We start from the raw sequence: 16,105 nt of genomic DNA on the forward strand, positions 1-16,105 counted from the left end.
GTATTCGTTAGATAAATCCGCCGCTATCACTACAAATTCCACAGACCATTAATATTCATAGACGATTGCTGTACCGGAAAATACACAGCCAAGGCTTCGGACTTGAAGATTGATATACTTTCATGTTTTCTGGTGTAGAAAACATGATAGATGGGGCTATTCACAATTCTTGTGGTAATTACATTAGGCGTGGCACCGCGGGTGCACCACACACGGGGCTGACACATTAGCTGGTGACTTCCTGACAGCTCCCCATATTACAGTCACAAAGTGGGATAAACAAGTCTGCGGCGCTGCCGCTGCGGGGCTCTGGTGTGGTTATTAAAGAGCTGGACCTGACGCCTTTCGAGCCACTTCTAGCGGGAGAACTCGGCAGCGTGTGTAGAGAACTCGCCAAGCGGAGACTGTGCAGTAGACGCGGGGAGAGCAGATGAGACTCGGCAGATCTCTTTGTCAGGGACTGACATCTCCGAGAAGGGGAATGGATTCACGGAGGACTGAGTGGGCGTTTCTTGTCATATTGCTTGTGCTGTCCCGCGTGGTTAAAGGTAGGACGCTTATTACTATACTGCGCACATGCTGAAAACCGTAGGTAGTTGTCACAAGCACTTACCGATTTATCTGATGTATTGAGACCTAAATGAAACTGGCGTTGTTGGAATATATGGTAAATAACTTGTGGCACAGCGTTTAGTTACAGCACAACAATGTGTTTGATCTATGCTATCCACTAGATACATGTCATGTGCTGACTCAGCTTAATTCCGACTTGCCTAATATAAGTGCTATGCATTCTCTTTATTAAGCTTATTTCAATAAAAATGCGTGCCTACATCCGTTAAATGTATGAATAAATACCGTATCACGTTAAAATCAACCAAATCGTGCATGGCACCATTAACAGCATATGGTAGCTCTTTGAAAATAGGATGATTAGTCGATCCTGAAGAACTCGCCGCCTTTCTATAATTTGATTAAGCCCAATCTATGTCTTGAATATTACAACAAAGCACCCAAGACCCGTATACGCTGTTATTAGTCCTTTCATCCCGGTATCCATCAGGAATTCTGTTATCAAAGTGGTGCGCCGAAATGCGATAGACCAAATATGTCCCGACGATATCATGGCAGGTTTCGGTGCTGTTATCACTTTTCCAATAGCAGGTACAATATGGAGGTGACACAGTCCGATAGCTGCCGGCAAAATTCACAGGGCAACAAAATCGCTGCATATGAGAATCAATACATAAATACATTTCATGAAACTTCATATAGACGTCTTAATAAAAACGACAATACCCTGAGATAATAAACAGCTGATCGTTAGATTTTGTCAGATACGCCCTACATTCTGAAACATATTGATGGCACATTTTATGTATCTGTAAATACGTCTTCTTTAAAAGGAGATGCTGCCCCTCGATATCTATAATTGCCACCGCATGCGCAGATGGTTGGAAACACTAGAATGATCTAATTATATGTTCTTTGAGGTCTTCCCTTACAATGTACGAGGGACTCCAGTGCAACCATTTTCTGATTTAGATATTGCAGAATTGAAGCTAATGATATCGCTTTTAAAACGAAATACAGTGAATTTTGATTATTAGAATATCAAGTTTTATCACCCAAGTTATGGCTGTGTACACTCTCAAAGGTTCTTCATCACACGTTTGAACATTTATCAGTGACTACAAAGGAGGAGAAATGCGCATATGAAGTTAACTGTGGGTACGTGGGTGCTCCGTTTATTGTTGAGAATGTCCATTTAACACCACAGCAGACAGCGGAGTCACTCAATGCGTAACGGTGGGGCCCAAAGGTGCAAGCTTTCACAACTAAAAAGGGCAGAGCTGCATCCTCTTTGATAAAAATGTCTTCACCCCACTCTGTTTCAGTTAGTCTTGCTCTCTTACGGCGGATCAAAGAGGTTTCAGTTATTTGATGCATTACCTCCTCATTTCCCTTGTGCTGTTGCAAGGCTTTCCCGAGTGTGGCAACAAATTCGATTCGTACTCTGGAACCCTTCTCATTCACCAGCTTGCCTGTACACTTAATCGGTGGTAATCCCCTTCGTGACAAGTAATGGACCAGAAATGCCTGCTATTACCTCCTTACATTCGACCCCGTATTCGAAGACAATTACCTGGGTGTAATATGCTTTCTGGTGATTAAGCGCGGCTATTTCAGTCCTTAGTACTTCTCTGTACTAATCTGCCTACTTGATCTTCGCGAGTGTGGGTTTCTTTGCGTGTCGACAGGGAGTGGAGGCCGGAGCTCAATCAATAAAGATCTGCCCAGGGGAAGTTCTGTGCCTGCCGGGTACTTTTGCTCTTTGCTAAAGCTTAATGTGGTTAGATTGGATTTCCTTAAGGTCTTGCCTGCTTACAGGGCTTCTATGCGTGCTTGCACTTACCCAATCACTCCCTTCAGGTGCAGATAGTGCGCGAATTTTCTGTTTTCATTTTATACCTAAGGCAAGGTCGAGTGGATTTTGAATGTTGCACATCTCATGTGCAGGGGTCTATACTTGTGCGTATATAGACTACCTATTGTCGCATGTTATACACTAAGGTAGACTGAGTTAGCAGTCCAATTACTTAGTCGTTTATTGACCTGAATGTTGTTCCAAGCTCTAAACGTACAAACGACGGTGTAAATCTTTCACTTTATACGAGAGGACCTAATATCAAGATATTTCCTTGGTGGTTTGGCGTATGTCGATTATGTTTGTCAGAGGATTTTCTAGGCTGCATTTGTCCCATGCATCGTAAGCCCTCAGTCGATTCCGCGGCAATCCAAGAGAAGTGGATGATGTCAGAACGGTAGTCCTACGATGAATCTGAAGCAGAAAGGATCTGTGACGGCAATAAAGAAGATCGTCCCGAACAGATCATGATTGACGTTTCCCATCCCACCGCTTGATTGCATCGTGCGCAGTTTACGTGAAGTATAGACAACAAAACTCAGTTCTTAAGACATCTTCAATTGCTGATCCAACCTACAGGCCTCCATGCTGTCACCCTCCCACATTTCTTGCCAACTTGGTGAATCTAATGGCAGGTTGTTATCGAGCTTGACAAGTAAATCACGGTTCCCAACACATTGCGGACTGTCCAGTAAAAGCTATGGGGAAATTTTCTTTGCTGCCCTGCACGAAATTGCCTTCCTGTCAGTCACGTCGACCCGAATGTTACCGTCTTGACACCATTTCTCTGGGGGTGCAACAATAGCTGAGAGGAGTGGAAATGAGATACATGTACGCAACAGAAATCATAGTAATATGGCTGGATTGTTTTTCTGAAAAGAGCGATGTTATTGGTGATATATTGGATTGGCTTGATATCATTACAATAAGACGAATCATCTTTAAAAGAATATGAATCCAAAGAAGACGCTGAAAATGTGTCATCTAGACCATAAACCACATAGACAGCCCTTGACTACCGTATGATATCGTTAGAACAGTACGCCTGCACAGGAGATAAACCCAAAGCTATTGCTACAAATGCTCCACTTAGACAACCCTTCAGTATCATACTTGTTACACCAAGCCAAACTGTCTGAGACTTTGAGAAAATAACACCCATGCTGCCTTGGGATGATATTAGAAAAAGACGAGTACATTTGAAAAGGAGATAAACCCTGTGGAATTGCTTTTGAATTGATCTAAAAATCCTACAAACTATACCACTTAGACAACCCTTCACATACTTCTTACACCAAGCCAAACTGTCTGAGAGTCTGAGAAAATAACCTTCACGTCGCCTTGGGATGATATTATTAGGAAAAGACGACTACACTTGAAAAGGGAATAAACCCAGTGGAATTGCTTAAATGTAGAAAATATAACATTAAGACAAACTTTGAGTATCAGGCCTTCCATACAGAGACAGAATGTCTGAGTGCTGAGATGATATTTCTAAATGTAATCTGACTTATTCGTACATACAGACCATTTTAAACGCGCAATATAAGTGTACTTCTTTAACAGATATAGAAGCAATGTCTCAAATCATAGACAAGATGTCAGCAGCAAAGTCTACTTAATGAAAATAGTAATATTGAAGGACTTGCCAGACCTTCCTTTTGATAATTCCGCGATGCTAATGGATTAGAATCTATCTATCTTTTTATTAAAAGACATAAACAACGTCATTGACGTAACGTAAATTCTTCATCCCTTCTAAGTTTACGTTTGCGTTTAACGTGAGGAGCGTTTTTACTCCAAACGTTTATATTGCATCAGACCAAATTATCTAAAATAAACATATCCCCTTTGAACATCTCAAATGTGGAAGACTAGACAGCATGCGATACTGACTTAAAGTTGATAAAATCGTAATCAATTGTGAACAACGAAGCGGTCTTGCAACACATCATAGGGTTTTTTCACGACATCAGCTATCTGCACCAAACGGGTGGGTAGTCTGTCACCTTCCATCAGCCGCGGGGTAGGAGTGGGATTGTGGTGTAGAGATACGGTGTCAGCCGGTAACCATAACACCAGACGTAAAATCAAACAACAGACACGGTGTCAGCATGTTCTCATAACCGTCAGACATAAAATCAATTCTGAACAGCAGGTAAAATTGTATAAACCGTGTTCCTAGACAGAAGCATAAATCACCACAAAACAAATCACAGGCTCAGCGTTCCTTTCGTTTGGGGAGTTTTGCGATTCAGGCAGAGTATCGTCCACAAATTGTTCATCTTAAAGTATAAAGTGAGTGTCTATATTCCAATTCAACAGCCGTGTAATCAAGTTCTCCCTATGTGATTTTAATCTAATAATTTACTTTATGATTTATCTATGTTTTATCACCTAGACTATATCTATAGTATACTTACTGCCTATACATATACCCATTGTCACAAAGTATAGTAAATCACGTTTATCTTCCGACAACATCATATTTGTGGTTTATATTGCTAATGACTTTCGTGACTTTGCCTATACATATTCGTACGATCAAAGTAACTGTGCAATCTATCATTGATGTGTGTACCATTGAAGACGATTCTACAAGGAACTTTGTATGTTCAGCCATAAGAAGTATGGAAGGTATCTTCGTTCGTGAGATTTTACCAAATTCAACCATGGGTCAAACTCTTCTTACCCTCTGATATGGCTACCTCGTATAAATTCTTCATTCATTTTCCATCTACCCATCCATCTGTCAGTGTCCCACTATACTGGAAATAGAATATTCATCAACTTCTCTGTGTACCGATGTCAGTTCAGATGAGCTATGCTATGAAGGATGAAACTTTTATCAGTTGCTCTTCTGGTTCCTTCTCTAACAGTCATTTGGCAGAATAAGTTGCCCATTTTCCAGGATCCCAGCTGTGTGCAAACTGGACATGTCACCGTCACTGCACATGAGGACAATATATGCTGGTCTTTAATGAGCATTGCCAGATGGTTTTCCTCACCTCCGGCCTTGCTCCAACTTATCCACGCAGTTATACACCGGACAATGATGCCGAGACAGTTTTAGGATGCACCGGGCTGTAAATATATGAATTGATCGACAGTGACAATAAATCCCATGATTAATGCATCTTTCACATGACCCAAGGGTACGCATGGAAAAATATCTGTCATGAAAATTGCAATGAAAGTCAAACAGATTATTGCTTTAGTGTGAAATCGCCGCTCCGGTAGTAAAATGGCAATTATGTAATAACCTGTGTTCATTCGGGCGTACACCGCTCCAAACAAAACTAGTCAAATCAAATTAAATTAAATTAGGGAAAACCTCTAAAGGCGACAGGATTCGATTCTAATTTATGTGTCTCGAGCTTCAAGCCCTCCATGCTCACCGCCACCCTAGGCCTAAGCACACTTGCTGGGACTTTTGAATTGCATGAAGAAAAGTTCGTGACCCCAATTATGACAGAAGCCATTGATTTATTCCCAGATGACGATTCGCAGTCTGGCGTGATCGTCAGGAGGGAAAAGCCAATTCAATGGCACTGGTTTCATATCATAAAGGTTACCAGTCCGTGTCACCATACAAATATTTATTCCAATATGACTGAGGGATCTTCACATACAATCATATATCTTACAGACAGTCTTTGCAATATTAATGTGCAATACGTCAAACAGAAAGTTCCATATGGAACACTACATCCCTTGTCTTATGTCATCTGCTCTGTGTTACAAGTTATCTTGGCACGTAAATAAGTAAATACTTCTTTGCTCTCTCAAGACATTATTCACACATTGGGCTAACTGCTGCGTCTCATCCTATTGTCTGTAGTTCACGCAGTGTCTTACCGGGTACGTCCTGAGTCGATGGCCGTACGGGAGGGACAGACGGCAACGCTACGATGTGCCTTCGTCGGATTAACAGCACAGAGTGTTGTCTTCTGGGAGGGTCCACCGAACTTTGCCGTCATATCCACGGGCCGAGAGGTCGACCCACGGTACACTAGACATCGCATCACCGGGGACCCTGCAAGAGGAGAGTACCACTTGGAAATCAAAGACGTTGACATCCTAGAAGAAGGAGGTTACAGATGCAGTACACTTGGTGTCACTGAAAAAGCTGAAGTAAATCTTAACGTTGTGGGTATGCACTCTGCCTCACTTTTCTTCTACGTGATACAAATTGTTATACTTTATTTCTAGTTGTCCCAGCTCTCGTTGTATCTACAAATGATCATGCACCTGTCATCTTTGTTCTTGGTAAGATGACAACACGTGATAGCGGGCGTCTGAAATTATACCCGTTGCGTTGAACTAGAAAGCTGAGAGTATTGGGTTGTCTATTATCATCAACTTCATGACGTGTGTGCTCGAACCAGGCGATGATATAAAGGATGAATGTCTACAATGATTATGTGAACTCACGCGCCGAGGAATGCAAAGTATAGAGGCTGTCTATGATGATCAGCATTATAATGTTTGCACCCAAGTAAGAATATGTACCACTTTTGTGTTCAGTATAACGATATACTTGTGTTTGTACAATGTATATATATGCAAATACCAGTAACCTGATTCGTTCCAGTTTTGCAATGTAAAATTGTATTTGTTGGATCACTTTGCCCGAATTTTTTTCTAAAAATCCTTACCTACGGAGCCTAAATTTTTCGTACCGGAAACACAACATTTCTTCTCAGGCATAAGGATGTACTTTTTTGCGGTAGCAATGCGTCAGTGTATTCATCGCGAAGTAGCATGTTAGCAATCGTTAGTTTATATTATGACAGTCTGGATTAGTTTATATAATCGATACCTGTAACGTTTTCCCCTCAGTTCCGATGAAGAAGCCTCCAAAGATTAAGGGTCGTGACGTCACCTACACAGCCGGACAACCAATGACGTTAACTTGTGTGGCAACTGAAGGGAATCCTCTGCCCAGACTGAGATGGTTCAACGCCACTAAACTATTGCAACAGGTAGGAGCTCAAGCTGCTTGGAAACTTTCAAAAGGGGATGCTGATTTCCCTTTGGACGAATAGCGAATCATGAAAAGTCCGAATGGCCACTCAGTCAAACGTCTATGCATAGTTTGCTGGGTGGCTCAAGGACCTTTAGTGTCAAACAAGGTACGATATTTTCCGTTGGATCGATTCAATGTTATCCCGGGTTAATCTCCAAACAGATCTCCACCTAACAGGGGACAGTGTTAAATTGGCCAGAGCCGCCAGACAGTATCCAATTGGCCTCGTAGGGGATACTGCCTGGCCAATTTGATACTGTCTCCTGACCCGTGGAGATCTGCTTGGAGATTATCTCGCGGTTAACCAAACCTTTATTTATTGTCACAGACTAGTGAGAACGCCATGGCGGAAGTCGTGTCCAGCGTCAGCCTCGACTTGGTGATTCCGGAAGCTGCCAGATGGGATCATGGGAAGAATGTGACCTGTGTGGCTGACCAAGGTTTCCCTGACCTTACAACCACAATGGCGTCATCAACGATACTGAACGTTCATTGTAGGTGTGATGTTCTCTGTACGACGTTAATCTCTGTATTGTTATAGTAAACCGTCTGTTATCTTAGATTAACGTAAGGCTTTTTGGAGTAAAACTTTGGAAATCCGAACGCAAAGACAGAAGACGTCGGGTAGTAGATAATTATCATAAGTTTTGCAAGTACCTTGCAACATTCAATATGTTGGAAAGAGTTTAACACTTTGTATTGATAGAATATACTAAGACGCCCGTCGTTTCTTTATGCTGTACCAGATCAAACCTTCTCTGTCATTTCTCTTACTGTTTAACATTGTTTAACTGTTTTTGTTGGATCATTTCGCCCGAAATCCAAAACAAAAAATAATCCCTCGCCTACTGAGTATAATTTCTACAGGTGCGTAATCGGAAGCACAGCATTGATTTCCTAGACCCAAAACAGCTATCACATGCTGACAAAGATAACATACATGTTAACAGATCCCCCGTTAGTGCGGAGTAGGAGGCAGACTCTCCGCGCTACTGAAGGGGAGACGTTAGACCTGAGCTGTGACGTAGACAGTAACCCTCCAGCTGCTGTCTCGTGGCGGAAAATAGACGGAGAAATTCCCGGAAATGCGGAAAACAGGTACGTGTCTACTTCGAAATCTTTATATAACATACTGGAGTGAATAAGATAGGTTGCAAGAACGCTCTTGAGCGTGTCAGGTACGACCTGACGATGATGCATTGGCACGACGGGATGCTGATATTGATGCATTAATACATTTACAAACGGATACGATATAAATATAACCTTGTGAAGAAGAATCACATGTGACTGCAAACTATATGTCTTAGTATCCTACTCGTGAAACCAATACCAAATGTAGGAGGCGAATGACATGAAATATTTTCTTCTTCTGTGACTGCAGAGGTAATGAATTGCGCCTACCGAAACTAAGCAGAAGTGCAGCTGGTGGCTACAAGTGTCTTGCCAACAATGGCATCATGCCAAGTGGAGAAGGGTCTATTACATTGATCGTACTGTGTAAGTGTCCTCATAAAATCTCCTGAATTTTTTTCTCTTACCTTTTGGAATTTATGCTCACTACCTCGACCTAATTGACTTTTGCATGCAATATCTTGGGAAGATATGAAATATTCAATATGTTATTGTGTCATCTAGATCCACCTCGGATCACGTCTGGCTTCGAAGATAAAACGAGTGCACTGGCTGGCGGCGAGGGATTCTCTCTGCGATGTGAGGCGGAAGGATATCCAAAACCTCGAGTACGATGGAGGCGGAAGGGTACAAAGCTGTACTTTGACAACCCGCTGGAGTTTATGCAGATTGACTATGACATGGAGGGAGATTACGAATGCGTGGCTTCAAATGGCCAGATAAGGAACGCCGTGAGACAAACATTCGTGGATGTCATTGGTGAGCAACCCGTTCTTATGTAGTATGTGTAGTTCTTGCTAAACATGACAGGTGGCGTACCTAACGTATATCTTCGTCCAAAAAATAGATGCATGGTCCAATGTACCATTCACGCCTTGTACGAATAGTAAAATGGGACTAAAGCTTACTGAATTGCACAGTGGATTAACCAAATCAACAATACAGATGCAAGGCTGTACGAAATTATAATAGTTGAAGTGTTTGTTTACCTGAGAACTTCTTCCTGTTTTTACAAAGGGAAACCATACATCAACACAGTGAGTTTGAAAGTGTCCGTGCGGTCCGGAGACACGGCTAGACTTGTGTGTGAGATTCTGTCAGACCCTCTTCCTGAAGAGACAAGATGGCTACGGCGTGGGCCAGGTCAGCAGGACAAACCGGTCACTGCCAGTCAGCGAGCAGGCATCAGGTACTTTCTATTTTGATCAAACTAAGTGTCGTTCATACTTTATAAATGTCTTATACTAGTAACGTTAAATGATTAGATATGTCATTTTTTTATAATCTATAACAATCAATTTGAATCTTTATTTTGAATGTACCATTATGTTATTAGATAACGTGAATTAACATGCAAAGGTCCATTATCATTACATATACTAATAGATAGAGCTGGAAATCATTCCACCAATGAACTTTGTTTGTAAATTGCACGTTGTATAATCATAGAGGCATCCATGTTTTGAAGGTATAAATATGAAGAAAAAAGGCACTGTTCATTTCGTTGCGTCGACTTCATATAAAATCATAGTCTTTTGATTTTTGTTCACCATTGCGCACCTGAAGACAAGAGGAGAAAACCTCCGCTAGTGGCGTGACGAACACCTTGGTGATTTCTCACGTCGGCCGTTCAGACGGAGGCGTTTACGTCTGTGAGACAACAAACACATTCGGCACCTTCCAGAGGGAGTTCCACATGGAGGTCAAAGGTTATCATCATGATGCATCATCGAGTTTCTAGGAATATTCTAGCTGTATTTTGCGAAGATCGTTGAAAACGTTTAGTTTTAAACAGAACTGACTCAACTACTTGCGTCGATTTTTTTCAATATTCTATTTCTCTGAATTGCAATTTCATTTTATGTAAAGGCTTCATATTTATTCTTACCGTAACTTATTCTCTCTGTCATAGCGACCAATACTCAAGCTGTTGTCATCGCTTCTGTCACGGTCATCGTTTTGCTGGTTCTGTTCGCTACAATTTTCATCTGTATCGCCAAGAGGACTGGGCTGTCAGAACGGGTCAGACGTGGTTAGTGTTATATTTCTATCCCTAATGTTCGTTTATTATTTATCTGAGCTCTGTCCACAAAATACAGCCTAGTATATAGTACCTCACAAAGCTGCAACTACAAGGTTCTTTTATCATGAGGTGTTCATTTTTCAGTCATGAGTGTCATATCTTTGAGTTAGATGTGTTAGAATGGCGTATGGAATAGTGGTAATCTTTGAAAACATGTAAAATTCATACTTTTCCACTGTTTCTATTGTTGTACAGTCTGTTTTCTACTTTTCAATGAATCCACAGAGAAAGCTTCTACTCCAGACCTGACGCTTCCCCGAGCGCTCCCTCCCCTCCCGTCATACATGGTTCCCGTGGGGTCAGACGACGTGGACGACCTGGAGCTACAGGACTTTAAGGGGACCCTGAAGCCGCGTCCTCCCCCCAGGACAGACCTGGAGCCCTACTCCATCGGTCTGTCCTACCCAAGTAGGTAGTTACCATCTCTCTGTAGTCAATGGCATATACATGTACATCTATACTATAGTCACAGTTTTGTCCAGGAAAAACACTGTCGGGCAAACTTGCGATGTACTTTCAACCTAGCTTCTATATGATAGTGAAACAACGTTAACGTGATGAGCTGGACATTCAAATGATATAGGTACTGTATAATCAAAGGTCACATGCATACAAACTCGTAATCTAGTATTAGATGCAGATATTGATATATTCTAAAGACAATTTAAGAACTGTTAAGCCTTAGTGCCATCCTAGTTAGTTTATGCTACGGTTACATTTGCACCAGTACAGGTAGGGGTGTAGCCCGGCCGGGCCCCGAGGCACAAATTTTTCACTGGGTCCGGGTTGATTTTAACGCGGGGATCTAAAATATCCGGGGGCCCGGCCGTGCCCAAATTTGTCTCGTAGCCATGCACAGGGTGACTAATTGTGACCGTAGCATAAACTAAGTAGAGTGAACTATTGGCCATCAACTTAAAAAGCAACTTACAATCTGCTGCAGCAAACTAAAATGGTATTTTCTACCTTCACAATAATTTGCATATTTTGAAATCAAAACAGTCAATGGATGTGCCACCTTATTGCCACACACTTCTGTCCCAACTGACCCCTATAGGCTTGCTGCACCCCCTCCCACCTTACTCCACTGTGGAGAGACAGAGGCCGGACGGGGAGGACAACATGGTGGACTCGCCCTACCCGGAAGATCCGTGGGAAACAGAGGTCAATGAATCAAAGGTTCCTATATTTTGAAATAGCGTCTGTCAGACGCAGTCGACCATGTCTTCCCGACCACCCGTTGAGAGCTAGTCGCGAGCAAGGTCTTCTTTGGTTGGGAGTAGGTCGGCAAGGTTGCCTATACTATTAGTCTTTAAAAGTTTGCTCCAGCCAGTCTGAACCAAACCGACTATGGGTTTTTTGACAAGTCAAACTCCGGGAATTCGAAGTCACATTATTCTTAGATACGAGCAGAGAAGTGAAATGGAGATAGAATATGATGGGCTCCATGTGCTACTCCCACCCAAGGAGTGATTACTAGTAGCAAAGTCGTGGGAAGGCTATGGATGTGTGACAGGGGACAACTTTGATATACATGTACATTCAAAATTTATAGAATACATTGCCTGATCTAGAGCCATGTATTCTATAGCAAATGTTTAAATACACGTTCAGTGAACGTAAATAACGTATTCAAATAGCGATTCTAATACGATGAAAACATACTCTGAACTCGTACAATATTTTACAATCTTGTACAGCTGTTAGAAATCACATAATTTTGTAATGTTCCCTTTCCTGTCCTAAAGGGTTTTGTGATGCCACCATCACTTCCTCTCAAACATCGTGCGGACAAAAGGATCAACGCCATTACCCAATGTTGAGACATTAATGGTGGTCTTCGTCAGAGTGATGCCACTGGACAGCAACTTTACCAGTCTGTGTGCCACCACCATTGTTGCTACCATATGATGTCAAGAACAATTAAGTAGATCCACATGAGGCAGAATAAGACGCTCTGTTCCCTACTTACGTGGACAAAATTGTCTCGTGGAGATGGCTGTTAGCGGTGGTACCACGTCCAAGTCGTTATCACACTGTACAAAAAATTACTCAATATCTGTAAGGCATTGCTAAACGTATTCGTTGACATAACAACGCCTTTTTACAGCCACACAATTTCATATTTCTGTGCATCTTCAAAAAACATATTGGCTGTGGTTTTCATTTATGAAAGTTATTTAGTGATTCACGAAATTCTATACAAAAAAGGAATACATTTGACATCTTGACGGTAAAAAAATAAATATCACATTTACAGAACTAGTGAAATATCTTAGTGTAAATAGTACAAGACGATTAAAGTAACATTGTTTTCTATTTTGTTCTCCACTCGCATTTTCCAATCTTAAAGAAGCGATGAGCCTTGTTCATTGACGACAGATGGTCGTTAACTCCTGATTTACTTTATGTTCCAACCGTACAGTAGGCATGCCGGCTTCTGTCAATCTGTGATTAACTTAAGCTGCATATTTATTACCTTCCGATACTTGCTCATCTCTTATCAGGTGTTGTAATTATCAGTGTAAATCCTTCTAAGATGGCACTGAAATCTTGAACATCGTGAACGGAAATTATGTGTCGCATCGACAGAAGGCTTGTAGATATCATCTATGAATATCATCTGTTTAAGTCTGAACTACGTGCGACTTACAGATTTGTATTCGCTTGGAAATATCCAGTTGAATAAATTTAAGATAAACTCTATCATTTCATCCGACAACGCTTTCAGCGCGCTGTGTGATTGTCATTCTTCAATGTTTCCTTTGTGAAAAAATATTGTATCAATCCAGCCCAGTAACCTTTGCGGCTGTCATTGTTGGTGTAGTTTTATTAATAGGCACCAATTTGCAAGCAAGATGGGAATAGGATAGGTACGGCCCAAGGGGATTTGAACAGCGGTATACATATAGGCGCTCCTTTTATCAGATAGTACAATGTACATATAGTATGAGAGATGAATTGAACACACTGCTAGTGAACGACGGTGCACAATCTAAGTTGCTGGTGTGTTTGCTGGCACATAATTCACCGATAAATTGATAGCCAAGATTCATATGATAGACAACATTTCAGCTATATCTGCGCTCTTTGGGCAAAGGAGCTTGGGCTGTACAAACTCAAATGGAGCTTTCTGGTGGGGTAGTTGCTATTCAACTTCCAGTAAACACTTTATGATATTTCATGAAGCGATGCTTGATGACAATATTGTTATCGGGACTTTTTTCATCCTTCAGTTTAGTGGCCCATTGAGGATTGTTCATGCAGAAACCAGTTTCTCGCCTAAACACGTTAGACTATTGTCTGAGTTCCGTTCTATATCATTTACACAATATACTATAGATGCTTTCATCGTTTTATCAATAGTTGTACATCTAATAAGCCACCATTGCATGCGGGCAGCGGACGACTTAACCACTTTGCCATATCCGAAATTATGGCTCCCTTTTGAATTTCTACCTTACATTTGTCACGTCACGGCAAGATGTTTTGCCTTACGGCAGCAATCTAATTAAGTTGTCGCAAGAACCCTGTTTCTTTGAAGCAGTAATTTAATATGTGTGTGTGTAAATCATGGTCACCATTAGCCATCTCCTGTGGTGGAAACATGTAGAGCTGAGTCCTTGGGGAGTTGTGCCGACAGGATATGGATGTAGCATTTGTTGGAATCAGCTAGCCGTAAGATATATAAGCTTAAAGATCATGCTGACTTGATATGTTTGTAAGGAGTGATGAGGCCGAAAGCACTATTATTGTTAGTAAAAATATACAGTGTAGTGTCTGTTTAAGCACAAAGTAAGTGTTTGAGAACATTTCGTCTTTGTCAAAATTGATAACACTTTTTCATCAAAGCTCTTTACTTGTTTCGTACAAATATGTTAATATCTATAACCATGACGCTTTTTAATCAGATTAATGCAAAACTCTCCAAAGTTTTAGCTTTTGTTTGGTGTACAAAACGACACGCCAAATGTATTCTGTATGCGTATGGGCTTCCACATGGGCTCCTCCGGATATCTAGGTGGAATAGTCAGCGCATCGATCAGGGTATAAGGAGGGGCACATTATATCCATTCAGTGTCGCATTACCAACAATGGTATCTAAATCACACGGTGCCCCTGCCGTGCGCGTGGGCCACCTTACGACATACTGTGGTAAATATGTTTAAATGTTAACAGCTTCAACAAACCTTAGAGCCAAAATGATCCTGCATATGCATATGCATAACATACAAATTTCAGATTCCGCGACTCAGTGGTTATCGTGAAAACAGTAATTGTTTGAAGCATACAGTAATTGTTTTGAGACATTTATATATATAGATATATAAATATATATATAAATATATACATCTATACGCTTCACGTACGCTGCATGTCTACAATATAATTGATGAAAAAGACGACCTGCACTATAATAATAAAGCAGGCAAGAGACCGTTTGAGATAATCTAGAAATCAAAGACAAAGCTGAGACATAAAAGTTATTGCAACGGTAAGTCATTTGAGTATGGGCAGACCCGAATGATGTTGTCCATTACATACCGTACCGCGGTAGAACCGTTGGCGTTGTAGTCTGGTTTTATGACATGATGTAAATGGCCAGGTTGACTGATCCCACTGGACATATAACACCCACATGTTTGAGCTCCAGAAAGACTAAAATCCCTATAATGCCGCCAAACTAGGGCAAAACTGTTTCGGTTGCTATCTCTCCCATGCAAAAAAGCGATGAACTTTACGTTTGTATTTTTCATGTTGACTTACTGTATTATTATTTGCAAACATGTGTGCTGCCAAACAGCATCTAGATTTAGAAGTATGTTGTATGGCGTCCGTAGCTTAGGTTTATCTTTGGTAACGACACTGCACTCGCTTCCAGCTTTGCTTCCAGACAAAGATGATACCACAGCGACCTGTGCGCATACACTACAGCACCGGCTTGAAAATGATGTACTAGCGTCGAAAATTTAATGTTTGGCGAAACATTGTGACCTGTCATAAAGCTTCAAGCTGTACCATTGCTCCAAACGCCAGAGTGCCGTACCAAATAACCAATTCAGCCAAACGCCGATGACCAAAGGCACGGAGATTCTGTATCTAAATTGCTTTGTCCATGCCAATTACATTCAATACGTGTATCCTCATACCATATGCTGTTTTTGGAGGACCGTAAGCTTGCAATTGCAGTCTGCCTTCAATATTCCCATCAACAAACGCCATCAGTATTTATGTGCAATAGTTTGGCCTGTAACCCGGGAACGCACACTGCTCTGAACCGTGGCTCGTAGGTCAATCATTAATGATTAATAGCGAACAGAGAATTGGCAAACATATCGTCAGCATTACCGAACAATACTGGAAATAACTCACATCGCGCTTAGGTTCTTGCGCACATATGCAATATTTCTTAGTCTGCCCGCTCCTTCGA

General features: G+C 41.4%; 1 protein-coding gene across 2 annotated transcripts; it reads left to right on the plus strand.

The window, feature by feature from the left end:
* The first annotated feature begins 209 nt into the window (after positions 1–209).
* LOC136433077 (kin of IRRE-like protein 1) lies at positions 210–13,386 on the plus strand. 2 transcript variants are annotated; one of them, XM_066424889.1, is made up of 13 exons: positions 210–548; positions 6,270–6,581; positions 7,271–7,413; positions 7,786–7,951; positions 8,408–8,555; positions 8,842–8,957; positions 9,096–9,350; positions 9,609–9,780; positions 10,158–10,300; positions 10,504–10,623; positions 10,900–11,082; positions 11,732–11,853; positions 12,423–13,386. In XM_066424889.1, the coding sequence occupies exons 1-13, from the start codon at positions 431–433 to the stop codon at positions 12,495–12,497; spliced, it is 2,073 nt and encodes a 690-aa protein (XP_066280986.1). In that variant the 5' UTR covers positions 210–430; the 3' UTR covers positions 12,498–13,386. The 2 variants fall into 2 exon arrangements, with proteins under 2 accessions (XP_066280986.1, XP_066280992.1); XM_066424895.1 differs by having other exon boundaries at positions 211–548; positions 11,732–11,838.
* Positions 13,387–16,105: the final 2,719 nt, after the last annotated feature.

This window comes from Branchiostoma lanceolatum, chromosome 1 (genome assembly GCF_035083965.1).
Source record: "Branchiostoma lanceolatum isolate klBraLanc5 chromosome 1, klBraLanc5.hap2, whole genome shotgun sequence".
Classification (NCBI taxonomy): Eukaryota; Metazoa; Chordata; class Leptocardii; order Amphioxiformes; family Branchiostomatidae; genus Branchiostoma; species Branchiostoma lanceolatum.

Coding starts and splice junctions, on each gene's coding strand:
- LOC136433077 (XM_066424889.1), top strand. CDS start 431: ATGAGACTCGGCAGATCTCTTTGTCAGGGACTGACATCTCCGAGAAGG. Junction 8,958..9,095: donor TATTACATTGATCGTACTGT/GTAAGTGTCCTC, acceptor TGTGTCATCTAG/ATCCACCTCGGATCACGTCT. Junction 10,624..10,899: donor GTCAGAACGGGTCAGACGTG/GTTAGTGTTATA, acceptor ATGAATCCACAG/AGAAAGCTTCTACTCCAGAC.